The sequence below is a fragment of the Pieris napi genome, chromosome 9, assembly GCF_905475465.1.
Source record: "Pieris napi chromosome 9, ilPieNapi1.2, whole genome shotgun sequence".
Taxonomy (NCBI): Eukaryota; Metazoa; Arthropoda; class Insecta; order Lepidoptera; family Pieridae; genus Pieris; species Pieris napi.
In genome coordinates this window covers 12332614-12352809 of record NC_062242.1, presented here as the reverse complement: position 1 = coordinate 12352809, position 20196 = coordinate 12332614, and the positions used below count along the sequence as shown (strand labels likewise).

The 20196-nt window shown below is 33.5% G+C and overlaps 2 protein-coding genes across 7 annotated transcripts in view; both read left to right on the top strand.

Annotated features, from left to right (window-relative positions):
• Positions 1–7428, top strand: part of LOC125052359 (ribosomal protein S6 kinase alpha-5-like) — a 75699-nt gene extending 68271 nt beyond the window's left edge. For both annotated transcript variants that reach the window (XM_047653159.1, XM_047653160.1), the window contains exons 8-18: positions 185–266; positions 505–667; positions 1118–1230; positions 1810–1929; positions 2611–2715; positions 3140–3301; positions 3610–3728; positions 3969–4065; positions 4281–4383; positions 4471–4622; positions 4792–7428. In XM_047653159.1, coding sequence (XP_047509115.1) covers positions 185–266; positions 505–667; positions 1118–1230; positions 1810–1929; positions 2611–2715; positions 3140–3301; positions 3610–3728; positions 3969–4065; positions 4281–4383; positions 4471–4622; positions 4792–5769 — 2194 coding nt within the window. In that variant the 3' untranslated portion in view covers positions 5770–7428. The remainder of the gene's footprint in view (positions 1–184; positions 267–504; positions 668–1117; positions 1231–1809; positions 1930–2610; positions 2716–3139; positions 3302–3609; positions 3729–3968; positions 4066–4280; positions 4384–4470; positions 4623–4791) is intronic.
• Positions 7429–8047: 619 nt separating this feature from the next.
• LOC125052310 (mitogen-activated protein kinase kinase kinase kinase 5) overlaps positions 8048–20196 on the top strand; it is a 41749-nt gene continuing 29600 nt past the window's right edge. For all 5 annotated transcript variants that reach the window (XM_047653070.1, XM_047653069.1, XM_047653068.1 and 2 more), the window contains exon 1: positions 8048–8307. In XM_047653070.1, the coding sequence (XP_047509026.1) occupies positions 8197–8307 (111 nt within the window). In that variant the 5' untranslated portion in view covers positions 8048–8196. The remainder of the gene's footprint in view (positions 8308–20196) is intronic.

Genomic DNA, 20196 nt, shown 5'->3' with positions numbered 1-20196 from the left:
CGAAACCACTAGGCCAACACTGCCCTTGAGCAGTTAGAATAACAACATATAAAAACACTAAGCTTTTTTTTTAAATGATTGAAAATGCGCTTACGCAGGCGTCTTGGATGTCGAAAAAACACTAAGCCTTCAGCTAACTCATACTTTACATTTTGAAATGAAAATATTATTCGTATTGTTACAGATTATTAGTTAAAGATCCAAGACGGCGCTTAGGAGGAGGCGAGAGAGACGCGGAAGAACTAAAAAGACACGCATTTTTTAAGGTATATAAGTAATATCACCATACTACTCTAGTTATTCTAGTCTAATAAAATATCATTAGAAATACTCAAAAATAATTATTACAGAGTGTTTTTTTGATCGCAACTATATAAGTACTAAGTCTTTGTGCCAGCAGGCCCAATTAATTTGTTTTTATTCGAATAGAACCTAGTTCATTCATGGAGGTGATACGCAATGTGCTAGTACTTTAAAAAAAATATAAATTTTTACTAATTTCAGACTTTAGATTGGGAAGCAGCAGCCCGCCGCGAAATCCCAGCCCCATTTGTCCCACAGTTGTCCCACGAAGCGGACACGAGTAACTTTGCGGGCGAATTCACAAGAATGAGACCGACATACTCGCCTGCGCAGGCGCCTAAACATCACGATAAACTGTTTTTAGGTGAGTTGTGTATACGTTTTACCCACAAACTTGTAGTTTACACTCATACTAGTTGTAGAATTTTCTATTGACAGCCAATCTATTAGCGAACCAGGAAGAATGTTTGATTTAGCTCTAAAAATAATATTTTTTTTATATATAAAGTTCTCCCGACATCAACACCAACCAATTTGACTTAGGGTCGTTCAAGAAAAGAGGGTACAATTTCTTAAAAGACCGGCATGACACTTGCGAGCCCTCTGGCATTGAGAGTGTCCATGGGCGGCTGTATCACTTACTTGCCTCATGTTCTATATAAAAAAAATATCTCCATAATTTTTATAAAACATTCAAAGCATCTAATTATTATTTTAATTAATTCGCGTATAAAGAAACTTACTAGTCTTAAATAATAAAAGTCTTCTATTAATATATTTAATAAATATGTTGTACTAATAATATTTGTTATAGGTTATTCGTACGTGGCCCCAAGTATACTGTTCTCCGAGAACGTGATATCAGACCAAATATGGATGCAGGCAACTGGCACCAAACATGACAAACTCAAAGGATGGGTCGCCAAGGTATTTGATCTATTCATACTTTCTTACATTTAAAGAGTCATTTGCAATTAATTTTTATTAACAAATGTATTTTGTACGTATTCACAAATCAATTTATTTAATTTTCATATATTATGGAAAGTATAAAATATTTTAGTTGAATATTTAAAAGTAATTTCATCTTTTAATTTTCTCATTTTATTTTTATCGGAGCTATATGGATGTCATTAAAATCATCATTTTGTAATTTCTTCATATTTATGGTTCTAAAACGAAATACATCCGCACTATTTGAAAAAAAAAAAATCAGTGGCGCTACAACCTCTTTAGGTCTGAGCTTCAGATTTCTGTATCTGTTTCATAAGCATTTGTCAAACTAATAGACAAGTAGGTGATCAGCCTACTGTGCCTAGAACGCCGTCGACTTTTTGAGTCTCAGTTAAGCCGGTTTCCTCTCGATGTTTTCCTTCACCGTTTGAGCGAATGTTAAATGAGCATATAGAAAGATAGTCCCTTGGTGCACTGCCGGGGATCGAATTGAACCATAGACATTAATAATTCTCTTTTAGACAAAAATATACTTAGTAATTATATTTTCAGGACTCCCCGTTCTTCCAAAAGTACGCCGTTGACTTGAGCACACCGTTGTTAGGAGATGGGTCGTACGCAGTTTGTAGGAAATGCATTCATCGACAGACCGCTAAGGAGTACGCTGTTAAGGTAATTAAATGTTTTTGTTATGGGGCCGTTCAAGTATTACGTAAGCAGATTTACTGCAATTTATCCCCCCATTCCTCTTGTCAGCAAAAGTAAGCAAAGCTCACAAAAATAATAGTACATAAACGTATTAATTTTTTGTAGGAATCCTCGAAAATGCATTTCGTTTTCAAGCAAAGAAAATGTGTGGGTAATATGTATAAAAAAGGCAATAATTACTGTTGACGTAATCACCGAATATGAAAATCTAAGATTTCCGAGACTTAGAGGGAGGGAAAAAGGAAGATATGTTAGGAATTTAATTGTCATTAAAATATTAAGTGTCGAAGATTAATACAAATAATAAATTTAATTTTTTAAATTTATTTCTTCGATAATAAAAACACGTAGCATTTTAATTTACAATTCGTCATTTGAGATTTCAATAAATTATTTTGCATAAAATATAAAATACTAATAATTCATAAATTCTCTTAACGAAATTTTAATTAAAAAAAAACAAAAAAAATCTATAAGGCAATTCACCCTTCTCACTCTCTCTCAATCGCTCTCTCCCTTCGACAAAAACGCTGCACGTCTTCATGACGTTCCTTAAAAAAAAATATTCTCATGCGCCTAAAGTTTCACTTCAAAAGTAGAATTAAAACCTCGTATTATTTAGTAATTATATTTAAATTACGACAGATAATCTCAACTCAGAAGAAAGATGTCAAACAAGAGATTGAACTTCTGAAGGCTTGTCAGGGATCGCCCTATATCATCACATTGCACGAGGTTTTTCAGGACTCGGTAAGTTTAAATTAATTTTTAACTTTTATATAAACCACTAAACTACAAATTTCTTCATAGTATTGTTACCCGGATTAATTTAAAACACAAAATGCGTACGTGGTACTAGATCGTTTGATCGAAAATTATATTTTCTAAGATATTCAGAACAACTTTACACAAAATTAAATACTTGTGATGAATAACGTAGGTATATTAAAGTTAATATAATTTTTATAAAAGCTTCCCAAGTAATGAATATTTTTTTCTAAGCTATTATTAATGTAATTGTGCAACAACTGCACTCCTTTAAATACTTTTAAGGGCAATAACAGCCTTCTGCGCCTACCAACACGAATCATTGTTTTTTATAAAACATTCTTGTTTTAGCGAATACGTACATGTGCGTTTGATATTTGATTTAACAATTATTTATTATTTCCAGGCGTTCACATACATTGTAACAGAGTTGGCAACGGGTGGAGAGTTGGCATCACATTTGGGTTCAATTAGTGAAAAGATCGCTCGACGTTTATTGGCTCAGTTGGCATTGGCCGTGAAACATATGCACTCGAGACGTGTAGTACATAGGGATATTAAGCCAGAGGTAATTTTTAAATCATGTGACCACTTTTAAAGTTAACTTTTTGGTCTCTTTCTGTCAAATTTTCTTAATGCTGTGTTGGAAAGAGACAGGTGTATGGTAAATATAATTAAACTGATGAATGTTTTATGTATAGCGGCGCTGAAATATAGTCAAATAGATGTGTTTCACAGAATTTAGCCATTAATCTTTGGACGTTTCTAGGTCTCAAGTTTGAACCTATGCATCGTTGTTTAAAAAAAAAGATATTTTTCTAACATTATTTTGGTACTAATTAATTATGTAAAGTCTAATAAATGTGAATTTTTCAGAATATATTATTGTCGACGTCTCGTCTCGGCGAAGCGAAGGTGAAAGTTGTGGACTTTGGTTTCGCCCGACGGTTGCCCGACTGCGACGAACGACAGAGGATGATGACACCTTGCTTTAGGTATTTTGATATTTAAACATTTTCATACTTAAGTAACATTAATTTATATAATTATTTTTTATTTCCATGTATTTCAAATGAGTTTTTTAAATTGTTTTGACGCAAGCGTTACGAAACATTGGACGTTAATTTAACCCGATCCCCATTGGGAGTGGAATTACTACCATAAACACTTTGTGTATTATATTGAGAGACGTATAACATTCGTCCTGTTATTATATGAATTTTGGAAATTTCCAGTTTGCCTTACGCAGCCCCCGAAGTGGTGTCGTGCGCGAGGGGTGCGGCCACGGGCTACGGCGCAGAGTGCGACATGTGGAGTCTGGGAGTTATTTTTGTAAGTATTTCATTCTTTTTTATCCTTATTTGTATATATATATATTATATATATTCTATATACTTATTTCAAACAAGGTTCCTAAATAGGATTTTAGTTAATTATTTGATAGATTTAAAAAAAAGGTTTATATTTCTATAAAACAATTATTGAGTATAAATAAAACAAATATATTATTCTTTATTGGAAGATTAATTGCTATTGTTTATGTCCAGTACTGCATGTTATGCGGCAAAGCCCCCTTCGCCCCCGTGTCCCGCAAGGAACCTGTCACGTCTCTGATGGACAGGATTCGAACTGGAACCTTCTCCATGGAAGGTGAGTTGATCTAGATGCTGCAATTTGCAATAAGAAATGCAATACTAAAAATAGTTGAACCACGATAAATATATTTTCTCATTTCAGGTGGGATTTGGAGCACAATATCGGAAACAAGCGCACGCGCCGTTCGCGGCTTGTTGTGCGTACGCGCAGAAGACCGCATGACTTGCGGAGAATTATTGCAGTTACTGGATATTACTGATCACGAAGAGGAATTCATCGGGTTTAAGTTGGCTGTGAGTATTTTTTTTAAACTTATTTTGATAGATTATTTTACTGTAGTTAATGTTAGGTATTCTGAAGTTTTTCTTATTTCATATGTCTAGCCAATGAAAAGGCTTATAATCTATTCTTATTTTGTATGTTAATTTTTTAACCAATTGCTAATATTTTTGCCTTTTGCAGGACATGACTAAAGCGGACCTGTACCAACGTCGGAACAAAAATAAACAACGAAAATCCAGTTCTTCCGATCCGAGCACATCTGACACGCAACAGTCCGAAGAGCAGAGAGAGAACACGCTCATAGAAACGATAAACAATCTCAAAAACAGAATGAACAAAAACTCCATAGACAACGACGTAGAACTCATAAAGGCTAACACCCAGGACACTCCCGTCGACGAGGCCGCGGAACCCACCTTCGAAGATACCGACGAAGTACCTTCAGTCAAACCCGTCGAGAAGACGTACGCCAAGTCCCGGTCGAAGCTCGACGACTACATCTACATCGAGAGCAGCCAGGGCCTGGAGGGGACCGAGGTCGCCTTCCCGAAGAGCACTCGGAGGAAAACGTCGCAGTCTCCCGTCCCGAGGAAACGGAGAAAAGTCGAAACGCCCAAAAAGGAACGCATGGAGTTACGCAGCGACGCCAAATCACCAGAGAAACGCGGAAGAGGCCGACCCAAGAAGGTTCCGGAAGAGAAACCCAGGAGCACCAAGGAATCTATCGAGAACGACAAAGTACGAGTCACCAGAAAGAGACGGCACGAAGAGACAACGAAGCCGGTGCTCAGAGAGAAGGGACAGAACGGGCGACAGAGTAAAAACAGTAGCGAAGAGAATAGGAAAATTATCAAGGCCAAGAGACATGCGCCCAAAGCGGAGGAAGATAACGTCCGGATGACTAGAGCCAGGCTCAGGAGACTGGCCATCAGTCTCTCCCTGTCCGAAGTCAAAAGCGTCCTACCCAACCTTTCGATAGATTCCAACGATCAGGAAGATTCCGTGGCGAGTAGGAAAACCAAAGGAAAGAAAAGTAACGCTAAAAATATTAAATCCGATAGAAACACAAAAAGTATCAAATTTAACGCGAAATCCGTAAAAAAAGTTAGCAAAGTTAAAAATACGACGCGCAAGCGCACGCGGGCGAGTCGTAGGTGAAATTTTTCGTTCCTATCCTAATCATCTCTCATCCAGACTTTATCGATCTATTGAATTCCAGCGCGTTCAAAAAATTCCAAAAAAATCTTAAAAATAGCAACGCAAAAAGGACGCTCGCTCATCTTTTCTAGTTTAAAAATTATTTATTTAAAACATTTAAGTTATTCTAACTCTGCGGACGGTCAAATGTTTTTTAAATTTTTATTTAATGTTACTATTACTTTAAGATACCTTAATACCACTAGTTTTAATTCATTAATTGTTATTTTATCTTCGGATTAGACAATTATTAATAAAATTTAATATAAGGAATGTATTAGGTGAATTCGATGTGTGATCGCGCACTTCACGTAATAGTTAAATTGGTTATTTTTATTTATATCCCTGTCTGTGCAAAACGGGGTAAGGGACACATAAACTGGCAACACTGACTCGTTTGCGTGACGCTTTTATCTTCTCTCGTTTCTCTAATATTTCCGTTTCTCGTGTTGTTCAGCGGTGTTTTACCCTGTTGTATTGGAAAGATGTTTCAATTTTAATAGTATTACAGCGATAGTTCTCGGTGGAATACTATGAAAATTAATTTAAAATTCCTATCATTTACGAGATCTCTGAAATATCGTTGTATTTGTATATATTCGTTTGACATAATATTTAGTATTTAACACGTTTGTATATTATTTGGGGTTTTCTTGAGCAATTGTATCCAATCAATTTTTTCTAAAGGCTTCTCGTCTCGTTTAAATATTTTTGAAATTCTTTAAGAAAACCGTTCCTACAGTAACTTCCATACATATGTATTTTGTGTACGGTGGTAGTGCCAAATTATGCTGAAATTGTTGATTTCTAGCGAATACACGTTTTGTACACTTATAATAATTATCACAAATCCACATATTTTTTCTTAGATGAATTTTTGTTGTAAGCGCTTTTACCAAAAACGTTTGTTTTCATTGTAAATAAATACGTTTGATTAGTACAAAAGTCGATAAAATATAAACAATGATTGTTTATGTACGCCGTTTCTTCAAAGCGTGAGGCATATCATTTCGCATGTTATGGTTCATAAAACGTATTTAAATGTGTTCAGAGCTTATTTAAAATTTGTGATTCAAATGAAGTATAATATCTGTTTCGATTTATAATATTTAACTTGACAGTTTTATCGCTTGCCGCGTCGCCGTAAAAGACAACAGACCAAATGTTCGGTAATTGTCTCCTCCGTGATGACACATGGCAAACGATAAAATTGTTCTGGAATGTTGTACGCCATTTAGAGTTTAGAAATGTATTATCTACGTATTGAAAGTTTTCAAAATTATCAATATTGATTCATTAATGTTTAAAGAGCTTTCCTTCATTAGAGGACACTGTACTGCGTAATTTTGTGAATACATTTCCCTTTGTTATTTCATGTGTGAAATTGAAAACGAAACGTGTTTTAACGTACCAAATTGATAACATACAATTTTTTCGGAAATTTTAAATTTCCAAACGCTTGATAAGAAATAAGCTGTCATTTGAAGTGCACTTAAATGGATTGAACCAAAAAAAGATTATATAATTTTATAAAGTGTTAGAGGTTATTGAAGAGTCGGCAATTTAATAATGTGCCGGCTAAAGATATTGGATTGTAATAAATATACCATTTTAACAATTGTCTATTCTTTAATTTCTTGTCACTTCTGTTGTTGGAAGTTGAGCCTCTCATTACCATAATGCCAACTTAAACTAGAGTGCAGCGTGAATTCTAACCACATTAACAAGTTTACTGTTTCTTGTTTTTCTCGTAAACATATACGAGTATAGGTTTGAAATAGTAACTTATCAAATATGACTTTTAAAGAAAATACCGTAATAAACTATTTCTAAATAGTTATCCAGAGCTTGTCAGTTTGTATTGCTATTGAAATAAGTTTATATAGCTAATACGGAACGGCAGCGAGGAGGCGAGACCACTCGAAGGGACACGGGCGGACTTTCCACACTCACAAAGCACCGTAGTAAAAAAATCTATATTTTGGAAGTGTCATATTTTTATTATTATTTTTTTTAATTGATATTCACCATGAACTTCTCGTATTTAAGATTAGATTGTTAAAAATGTATTATATTTATATGGTGTGGTGAAGATCGACGATTTCCAACAACTCAACCCTGTCATAATTTCGTATTAGATAGTCTATGGTGTAAAAATTATCTATAGTTGTAAACGTAATTTCTGTCTTGACATTGACATTAACACTTGACCATCCCAAATCTAAAAGTCAAAATCGTAATCAGACAGACGATACGTCAGTAAGATGAGGAGGGTGATGTCAAGTTTATGTTGAAAAATTATTAAATTGTCGACGTTTTTGTGAAACAATTATGTGAATAATGAGATGAAAGTGTAAATAAATGTTTTATTAGTGTTTTCTATTGATTATGGCGCATAGTGGTGGTGTTTTGAGTTCCGATATATCAAGGAGGAATCCCCAAGATGAATACGAGTTGGTTCAAAGGATTGGTTCGGGAACCTATGGCGATGTCTACAAGGTAGGGGGCTTAGAAACTTTATTTTTTCTCATCATCGCTGCGTTTTAAAAGCTTTATGATAGGTATGTGAGTGATTCACGACTTTCTTTTAGAGATAACGGTGCTTATATCACTTTCTGCATACGTTATTAAGTGACCAAATTTAAAGCTATAACGTTAGATGGAATTTGCAGGTATCACAATAAATTATAAATAACACGTATTTATTGTGCTATATATAATTATTGAGTTTATTGAAACAGGCTGAACTAAATACACACAATTATATCTTATATCTACTCAATTCACATTTTAAGTGTAATTATTAAATGAGGGACTTGGATACATTCATTGTTGCTCATAATTTATATATTATATATTTAGTTTTACACTCATATGAAGATTCTTAAAATCACACAAGTCACATCAATAATGACTAATTTATGTTTTAAACGAATAAGAAGATATAAAATAAATATATTAATTATACTTAAATCATTGTAATTTATTGTCCAAATTGAGCATTTTAAAAATGAAGTACCTTCTATGTAACCTAGCCTCTACCAAAATGGCTTGATTTGTTTATCATTGTGTAATATTAAATACTAAATAAGAAGAAACAAGTATGTTAATGAGGGTTATCCATTTTACATGATTGATTATAAAGTAGGACATTTCTTTGTTTTAACATAGTATTATATTTTAATAATATTATTTGTATTAGTAGAAATAATTTACAGTATTTCTATATAAAACAACTTATAACTATAAATTATAAGAAACTGCATGCATAAAATCATTTAATGATAAGTTTGTTATGTAAAAGTCTATGAACCATCCAATTAATATAATTGGATTTGGGTTTCTTTGATTGAAAAAGTAAAAGAAATCATATATTGTGATATAATAAACATTATATGAATATTAGTTTGAAATGATTTCAAAAGTGGGTCTCTTATTTACATTATAAATAATATTCTGCATTTATTTTTACAACTGACAAGCTTATATCAATAATGGTTTTTAAATTAACAAGTAGATACAGTTTCCAGTGTTAGGGAATAATTTAGAAGCTAAAGCTAGGTAGTCGGATCCTTATAAGATTTGTGATATTTTTGGATAAAACTCTGAATTAATGCATCTATAATTTCTAAAAGAGCTGTCGTAGGAAAATCAATTATATCAGTGAAATATTATCATCTAAGCAGTTTTACCTCATATACCCACTGGCTGTGCTCAGTAGACCATTAAGGCATGATTCATAATCATTGAGTCATGTTGTCTTCTATTTGTGTTTGTAATCACACTTTCAGTCTTGCACTAGATTTTTGGCCTATTCTTTTTATTAACACCCAAAGGCTTCATACTTATATATTATTTATAAAGTATACTTACTGAATATATTTAATTTTTGTTTAAGAAAGAGGGCATATGCATTACTTTTATGTGACTATTTATAAAAAAGACATAATTTGATATGGTGGTAACACTGAATGATCACTAAAAGATGTATATCTTGAAAGATATTACAACATAAATACATACATATTGCCAGCTTTCTTACCGAGAAACAAAATGTTCCTTTTAATTGTAACAAGCTTCTATTTAATATGTTGAACAAATGAAAACATATTTTGACTATAATCACTCTTGCACAAAGTCTAAAGATTATTAAATGTTGATTTTCCATGATACTGCTACTTTCACTACTGGTAAATATGGTTCTTTATACATAAATTCTCATCAAAGCTTCCAACCATGTATGAAATATCATTGTATTTTTCAAATAACGATTAACACTTGTTACAAAGCAATTCTTGTTTTATTAAAAGTCATAGAATGCGTCATAATAATTTGTAATCAATCAATTGTGGTTTTGTCTCGACGTGGGAGAAATAATACAAGGTAGGAAGTTGTTATTAATGCTTATTTCATGGTTTGTTGTATTGATTCTTGAACAACATTAAAATACTTGTCGAAGTGAAACGCGCATGAGGGTAAAATTTTTATGGAACGTCACGAAGATGTGCAGCGTTTTTGTCGAAGAAAAGGGAGAGAGCGATTAAGACCGATTGGGAGAGAGTGCGAAAGGGAGATCGAGAAAAAATACACGCTATTGGTTGATGTATTCGTTTAGTAGTTACATATATTACAACTTTAGATGGAAATTGTGTCGCATAACGTCTTGTGCAGTAAACGCAGATTTTTTATTTATTTATATTATCATTAGCACGTATACAGTGTAAATATAGATATATATATATAAATACATGGAGTGATCATAGACTGGTACATGATCATCTATTGGGGCTTTTACCTTAGTAATAATTAATTTACAAAGAAGTTTCACTTCGGACATGTGTACTTTGTACGCACGCACTTTTTTTTATTAGTGTTAAGTAATTATGCCACTTAAAAATCAAATCAAGACGTGTGTTCCGTTTCGTGTACGACTTGTATTCAAAAACAAGTTACAATCCTGTCTTAAGCGTCAAACCTCTTATTTATATACCTACAGAATCGTTTTGATCAAGACTAGATTTAAGTCTTATTAATGTCTTAGAATACCCTTGTTTTCTATGTTGTACGTGTATTAATTACGTGATACAAAAAATAATTAGTACATAATTATTATACTAATTAAAAACGGCTAGATATTTTTGAGGAAATATGTATCATCAAAAATTGTACCCATCGTGAACTATATTAGTTAGTACTTAGTACTAACAATTTCATGAACGTGTCTTAAGATTTGAGTGATCAAAGAAACTTCAGTTGTACGTCAACAATTAAGAAGGGTTGTAAATCTTATCGATCAATTAAAATAGCTGTACGACCGGTGGGACACGCTGCCGCCGGTCGTCGAACCTCCATACCTTAACAACTGGACCTATGCGAGCACTTGTGTAGATATATGAACTAGCCACAGCATCTTTCAACAACTCTGGTTAAATACCAATAAAATTGATTTAGCTACTGACGACTTGATATCGGAAAACAATTATAAATATAAAGAAAAATATTATTGTAATGTTACTAATATTTGAAGTTTTTTTTATTATGTATTAAAATCTAAATATTTTCAAGCGTTATTTAGGTACTTTAAATTAAGTTTAATATATCAATTATTGCTCCTATCGTTTCAAACGTATCTTAATGCAAAAACTTAAAAACTTATACCGTGCGACGGGCTAATATCCTTTAACACTTCTAACAATTAATTATTGTTATTATATTTAGTGTATTTCATCCAATTTACATGAAATTTTGACAAATAATATGTCTTACCTGAAAACGTGTTAAAATTGATCGTGAACATTCAGCCAGCTTTATTCTAACTTGTACGTAGCCAAAATATTAATCTTTAAAAGCATCCAACTTATATTGATTCTTGTATTAAAATTATTATAAATCAAAGATGATGGACAACGCGTTTGGTGAAGCAACAAGTTACTCTATATTTAGTTTAGAACCACTTATAAGGAATTTTAATTAGTTATCGGATTTAGATCAATAGAGTTGTATTTCTTGACTTTTAAGTTATACATTCGTCCCATTGATAGCTTTTCGGCTATTAGCTATGCATTGTATAAAAGATGATGTAGTCACTATTTAGGTATATACAGATATATATATGAAATGTATGATATCACTTAGTTGTGATATCATTATTTTCACATTGAGGCTGCGTGAGGCTAAACAACTTTTGAGCTAAATACTTTAATAGCAATATAATTTATGAATATCTTGAACAAAAACTTAGGGAAATTTGTCGAACGACTCCACCATAAAACAGCTCCAATTTTTTTCTATCGTTCTTTGTAATGTAACGCTGGGACCCACTGGGAACTGAGACAATATGATTTACATCATGCATGTAATATTATCAGTTTTTAAGGGGTCCAAAGCCATGCAACTTAATATTACTTGTAATTTTATTTTTTATTCTAGTTCTTACCACACTAAAGTTGCCTGGAAGAGATCGCTTGTTAGCGATAAGGCGACTCGGTGTTTACCTAACAATTTACGTTCTTTGTTTTTCTTTTAATGTATAAAATTACATTTTAAATGTATAGAATAAAAACATTAATATTATATTATAAACCTCTGTATAATACACGTTCCTAAAAGTCTTATAGCTCAGAAGAGGAAATTAAAGTCATATTATAACGATATTAGACCTTGTATATAACGCAATGTATATATGTACATAATAACACATGCGTAGCAGACGTGTCCCGCATGTCAAGCGGTTTGTTCTTATTGTTAAATTCCAGTATTACGTCAATGTTTTTTAGTTCATGCTTTAGTTTAATAGTTGTAATGATAACATAGTACATTGTTCATAGTCAAGGTAGATAATATATGACTAGAAATTTTATCTAATCAAAATCTAGACAGGATTTTTTAAAATAACGCCACCGAATGCAATAAATATAGTTAAAAATACTAAAAAATACGCTTTTAAAGCACATCAAACTAAAAAGTGAAAAATAATTCCTAATTTAGGCTAAAAATGGTAATGAACAAAAAATACTGGTATTATTGTGAAAAAGCGTGGGGCGCTCTGAGCCATATTTTTCGTCTATCGAGTTTTTTGTTCATTACCATTTGCAGCCTAAATTAGGAATTATTTTTCACTTTTTAGTTTGATGTGCTTTAAAAGCGTGTTTTTTAGTTTTTTTAATTTTTTAAACTATATTTATTTTCCACTTTTTAGTCCTAGCAGCAATACGTGTTGTCTCAATTAAATCGTACTATTGCTTTGTGGACTTAAAAAGATTTTCATTGTTTTTTCGAGATAAACCTATGAAATTATTATAGTGTCGCTGATTCTTTATAAGTGTACAAAGTTTGAATTAAATCTGTCCGTTTAATGTGGGTCAAAATCGAGTCCGAAGGAGTCGGTTACATACATACATACATACAGGTGAAGCTAATATAAAGCGTGTAATAAAAACGGACATAGAAATGTGTCCGAATCAAGCCTGATGGTTCGTGACTGAACTGTATGACAGGAAAAATATGTTGCACGATACTGTCATGTAGATAAAATTTAGGTCTAAAACATATTTGTGTGGATAATAGCGTAGGACAATCCGGTTTCCAGTGGTAATGACTCAAGTTCGACGTCCAAGGTCGTGAAAGGTTGTTTTACTCACTCGCTGGCTCTGCGACCCAAAAAGTGTCTTCGCCTCTGAAATGAGAAACTTCCAGGCTGGAAGTTCCAGTGCTCCCAGTCCTGAGTCGACCCCCACAGCATGCTGCAGCAGGTCTATCTCCACTCTGTCGAATGTTGACAGAGCGACAGATTTCATGCCTACGATTATTAAAAGCTTTAATTGTTTGTCTAATTCTTTCCTCAATAGTTTAATCTAACTCAAATGTATTGAATTCAATTCAAATTCAAATATCATTTATTCATGTAGGTTACAAAATGTACACTTATGAACGTCAAATAATAAATATATAATATATGAAATGCTTCTAATTTTACATTTACTGCCAGTAATAATCGTACTACTGTTCTTCATTCAGTGTTCAACTAGATGAGTTGCGATCTTTTTGTGTATATCATGTATATATCATCATATCATCCATATTATGGAGGGTTCAGAAGGATGCCTAAATACCTACGGCCAATACTTCAGAACACAAAGAAATAGAAAGAACAATAACAGACTAAGAGTATAATCAAAAATACTAACTTCCATTTGATGTGTAATTTTTTTCAACTATTATGTATATCTTTATACATATATATAATTCTGTCGTACGTGTGTATGTCACTGAACTCCTCTTAAACGGCTTGAACCGATTTGAATGAATTTTTTTGTATACCTTTGGGTGGCGCCCTGGATAGTTGAGATTCACAAATCTGCCCAGCAGATGGCACTGCAGTCTGTCTATATATATAAATATTCTGTGCATGTGTTCGTAATTAAACTCCTAAATGGCAGATTTTTATGTGTTTTGTATGTAAGACCTTTACAGGACGTCTGTTATATATAAATAGTTGACTGGCCTCAGTTCACCGCATAAGTCCATAAGTTTCACCAATATGGTTATGGTATTTGTCACATATATGAAAACAGAAGTTCGTTCAAATCCTATGCTATAAATTATCTTCCTGTATAACTATAAAATCATGTATAACTCTAGATGAATATAAACATTGAAGGCTCTATCTAGACAAGTATTCTTCAAGCCAGTGATTCCCAAAGTTGATGAAAGTAGGCTCGCGAAGTGCATAATAGCAAATGCTTGAGAATTTTTTCTAAACTATCGAACATACCAAAGAAATAGTTCGTATCTTTGTGTTTTGTAATGATAGTGAGAGTAAGGCAACGCACTTGAGAGCCTTCTGGAAATATGAGTGTCCATGGGCGCCGGTATCACTTAACATCAGGTGACCCTCCAACCCGTTTGTTGTACAGTCAAAATCTGTTAAAACGACATCGAAGGGACTACTCATATTTGGTCGTAAAAACCGATAGTCGTAACAGCTGATGACGTTATTAAGAACCTAATACAATATAATTCAGCCGGGACCTTTGATTTTGGTCAATATAACCGGTATGTTGTTCTAAATGATGTTGTCGTAAACGGTTTTGACTGTATATAGAAAAAAGTAGTCTAGTAGACTCAAAAGAGTTGCGGAAAGTTTCTTGCCAGTTCTTCTTGCCCGCTCTACGCCCTTGACTTGCGAACTGGTAGTAAATGTAAATTTAGAATCAATTTATCATATTTTCGGTTGACTTTCATAAGTATACTTTACCTATATGAATATAGTTATTTTGAGTTTGAGTTCAAAAATGATCTGATGCGCTCCCTGATCACCGTCACAGTGAAACATCGTGTATCAGAAAACTATACAAATGATTAAAGAAATAGATGCGATTTAAGACCCATAAAAGGCCACTGCCTTATTATTGGTATAAATAACCTTAAGGCTTTTGTAAGTCGGACACAGGAGGACAGTATTAATTATTATTATTCTTAACATACATACGTTTCATTCATCAAAAAGGTTTTTTTAAAGTTTATGAACCTGTGTACGTTAGTAGATAGTATAGTCTATGCCCTCGCAATATTCAGATTAAGAGTCATCGAGTCTGTTGACGCAGCGCAGTCTGTAGGGTGTAATGCCACTTCAGACGGCCGGCGGGTGCGCTGCGATTAATGTTAATGATGTGCGATAGGGTTAACATTTTCTAAAAAATAACTTTATAGCTTTAAAAACTTAAATAAAAAAACAACGAAAGTTTAGATGATGTAATACTTTATACTTCAGCTTTTTATATTAAAATTTATTATCTCTATAAAGATTAGTGTCGCCTAATTCCACTTCTTGTTTATTTTAACACTAATAATACAGATGCACACATGGTATCTAATATATCGTAGGTAACTGTAGAAGACACCAACAGCTGGTGAACGGTCTCCTTTGGTAAGATTTAAAGATATTAATCTAAAAAGATAACATTTATCTTTAATGAGTACCTATTAGGAAAGCTATAAAAAAAATATATTTCATTAGCTTTAAGGTTTTATAGTTAAAACAAAAAATTACATTTGCCAGAGTATTGAGATTGTAAAACAAAAGACTGATTGGTTGATGACGATATCATACGTCATATTTTGTTCCTTTATTGTATATCCTTGTATACAGTTGTTTTTTATTTTTGAGTAGGAACCATTTTTAGTGGTTTAAGTTATTGTTTGGCATGTCTGCTTGCATCAGTGCATAGTGATTAGTAATTTTTTAGTTCTTCCTCTTCGCAAACTTCATTATTGAAGGTCGTGCTTGTCTTGAATAGCCCTAAGCAATGCATGAACTTGCTGCCTCCACAGTCCACACCACCACATCTATCCAAAGCTTGTCTCTGGGCATTATGGATGTTGAGACTCATAATTGTCTTTAACTGGTCGGGGTCGATCGCCTACCCGTTGGTAGGTGATCGACCCCGACTTCACCTACCATCACTCCTCCCTTCCATTACCAACTTATCGATACTATTTCGTTCTCTCCTTATTTTTACCATAATTGTCATGTATTTTAGAAAATATAGCTTGTAACGGCTAGATATAGCATTATATATGACGTGGTGAACTTTAATAAATAAGTCGATCCTACCTCAGCTTTTAAGCATGTGTATCGTAACATATTCTTCAGTTATCGATTCGTACGCGTTTATGTCGCGACGCTTTGACGCCACCGGTGGGGGGTGTCAATAGAATTCAATAAAATATGGGTGGGTGGAGAATTATGTCTGAGGTTTTAATTAAAATTTCACAAGCGGTTTGGTTAGATACTAATTTTATAGTATACTAGCTGCCTGTCCCGACTTTACACATATAGACTTAAAAGAATAATATAGCAGTTTACACAGAAATAATGTAGCATTACTTTTATAGTATAGGGCGGCAAACAGGCCTAAGGGATGTTGCCGGCCTTTCAGAGTATAATTTTTCTTTTAACAATTGGAGTTCCAAATCCACCAGGAGTCCCAAAAATACAAATCTTACCTCTGCTTATATGTATAAGCAGTCTCTTGATCGACATTATTATATATAGGTACGTTATTTTTTTCTTCGTTTTTTTTTAAATTTAAAATGAAAAATAGTTCAATATAAACCCATGCTAACTACACCGAAAGGGTTGTTGCCTTGCGTAACAATTGGCATTGTGCTAATCCCCCCTGCAGACTTGGCTGACTCAGCGAGTTCAACGCCTCGCATTTACTTATTAAATAATATTTTATTTATAATACTTTTTATAATCGTGTCTCATTCACGATTAACGTTAAACTTATGTGCAAGGCTATGACTTCTGAAATTCAAAATCTTATTAGTTTTTGAATTCTAGAACCCCGTGAGTTAACAAATTTTAAAAAGCCACAAACGTGACGAGTTTTCATTTATTTTTAATTTATTTTATAATATTTACAGCTTGTCCTTTGACAAAGGCCTCCTCTAAATTGTTCCAATCGTGGCGTTCTTTTTTCTATCGTCTTTCTATCTTCTTATCTGCTTGTCTCTCTTTCGTTTCCCACTTCGTGGTAACTCCGTTACAATTCTGTTCCACTTTTTCTTCTTTTCTCTTATCATATGACCCGTCTATCTCCACTTTACTTTTCGGTATGTGGTGTATGCGCCGTTAAATTTTGTTTTTATTTTAATATCGCTCATTGAAGTGAAACTTCTTTAGGAGCATGAGGGTATTTTTTTACGGAAACGTCACGAAGATGTGCAGCGGTTTTGTCGAACAAAAGGGACGATTGATACCGATTGAGAGAGAGTGAGAAAGACGAATTACCTTGTATAAATTCTATTTTTAAAATTAAATTTATAATTTGTATTAATTTTCGACACTTAATATTTTAATAACAATTAAATACATTAAATTCCTAACATATATTCCTTTTTCCCTCCCTCTAAGTCTCGGAAATCTAAAGTTATAGATTGGTATAAATATGAAGAAGACTTAAAAATTAGTTTGCCAAAGAAGTTTCACTTCTGACACGTGTACTTTGTATGCAGGAACTTTTTTTATCTTTCCTGTTGTACTTTTTTTCATACTGTTTTGACAAATAATTTTTGGAAATATAAGTCCAGTCATGTACGGGTTTAACTACTCTATCCACTGAGCATAAAGTACTTTAAATTAACCTAATTTGTTTGTATTAAAAGCCGTCTGCTTAAGCAAATAACACGTGCAAACAAATCTAGACCCAATTTTAATAAAACAAAGTCTATTGTAGCTCGTAATTACTGTGGCGTGTGTAATGAGTTAGTGTATATAGGTTAAGTGAAATTCGTGCGAGCAATTTTGTAATTTTGATAAAAAATTTAAGTATACTTCTAATTGCTACTAAATAATGATCCTTTTTTAATACTTTTATTACATAGTTTGTATAGCTTTAGTTTTTAATAATCTAGGACTTCTAATGAAGTCATCGCAACAGTCATAAAGCGGCAGTAACTGCAGCTCATACACACCTATTATAGTGCGTGCATTGTCGGCTTTTGAGGGAGTCTTTTTGAAACAATTGAAGGTCGTATCTCCGAGATAGGACCCGCACCGGGAGTCGATACCACAGTTTCCTATTTCGCAAATTATGTCTCTTTACAAATATCCAGTTTCTTGATTGACGTTATTAATCATATACACGATATATTTTTCTACGTATTTTAAAATGTATATCCAAAGAAGTCTTCGAGATAGCCATAAACAGTAGCCGTAGGTCATAGACACCCATTTTAGTTTAGGATTAAGATATTTTAAAGTAAAATCAATTTCTAATAACAAGAACTGTCACGTCCACGTGTAACCTTCTATATAGATTTAGAAATCTATAAAGACCTCAGATCGGTTTTATGAATCACTACGGAAAAAGTAATCAGCCTTCTTTGCCCCCGATTTTTGAGACATATCGATCTCACTATGTTTATCTTCACAGTGAATTGTGGATAAAAAATCCTTCAGTGCACAGCCGGGTTCAAACTAATTCGACTACTTTTATTTCCTAGATATACCTTATTCGAATAATGGACAAAACAGGTTACGAATTGGCAAAGCTATGGTTGCTTTATGAAGAAGCCACTGTAATGAAACTCGAATTGTAAAAATGTAGGACACTTTGAAAGTCAACACGCCCTTTGTTCCAACATTCACTTGAAATACTAGACGGGATTTTAGAATAAATATAATTGGAGTTTTGGCTCAAATGCTTGTTAAATTACTTTTTTATTTGTCTTTATAAATCAGTTATGTTGTATTCCTTGTAATTTCCTTGTACTTTCTTCCTGATAGACTTCAGGAAGAAAGTACAAGGAAATTGTTAGCGAGAAACAAAAAGTAAATTTTCAAAAAACTGATATTCAAATTAGGTTTTTAATAAATTTTCGAATAATTTAGCAATAAAATTTCCCACGTTGGGGCTTAGGCCCCACGTAGGGTAACACTGGTCTAAGGCATGTCTGACGATGTAGTGGTAGTATTAAATGCGCACATAGACTTGTCTATTAGTGCACCGGGGTGCAAAACTATGACCTCCGGGAGAAGAGACGCACGCCACCACTAGAAAATTTTATGTAGGTCCAGTACAGTACGGTAGGGTAGGTAAAAATAGGGAATACAAAGATTAGGGTTTGCCACTTCGTTCACTGTACCTATAAATGTCCTACACTCGAAATGAATTATGGTCAAAACAACTCTGCTAATATCTCATTCATTACATTTTATCTACATTACTTTCGCTTATCGCCTACATCGTGACCAAGGCTTATCTAAATCCACGTAGAAGGTATTATATTATGTCCAAGGACGATAGGGTTGTTGGGTGACCTTGATTTGGTGTCAGCGTTCGTTGAAGTTTAATTGAACTAGACACCGCTCAAATTGCCACCACGCCTTGTAAAAATATTAATGACAAAAATCGCGTAACTCCCCCAACCAATTGATTTCAATTTTTGAAGTGAAACTTCTTTAGGCGCATGAGGGTAATTTTTTTACGGATGAAACGCAATAATAATAATATTAGCGTCACGAAGATGTGCAAAGTTTTTGTCGAAGAAGAGGGAGAGAGCGATTGAGACCGATTGAGAGATTGAGAAAGGGCGAACGTAGCATGAAGCAAATAGCCATGGAGCGAGAGTAAGCAAGCAAGTGAGAAAGATCGAGAGAGAGAGTGAGATAGAGCGAACGTCGCATCACGCACAGTGCCATGGAGCGAGAGGTGGGAGAGAGCTATAGTGAGAAAGACTGCGAGAGAAAGTAAGGGAGATCGAGAAAAAATACACGCTGTTTTTAGTAGTATTCGTTTAGTAGTTACATATTAGAACTTAAGATGGCAATTCTGTCGCATAACGTCTTGTGCAGTAAAAGCAGTTTTTTTATAACATATC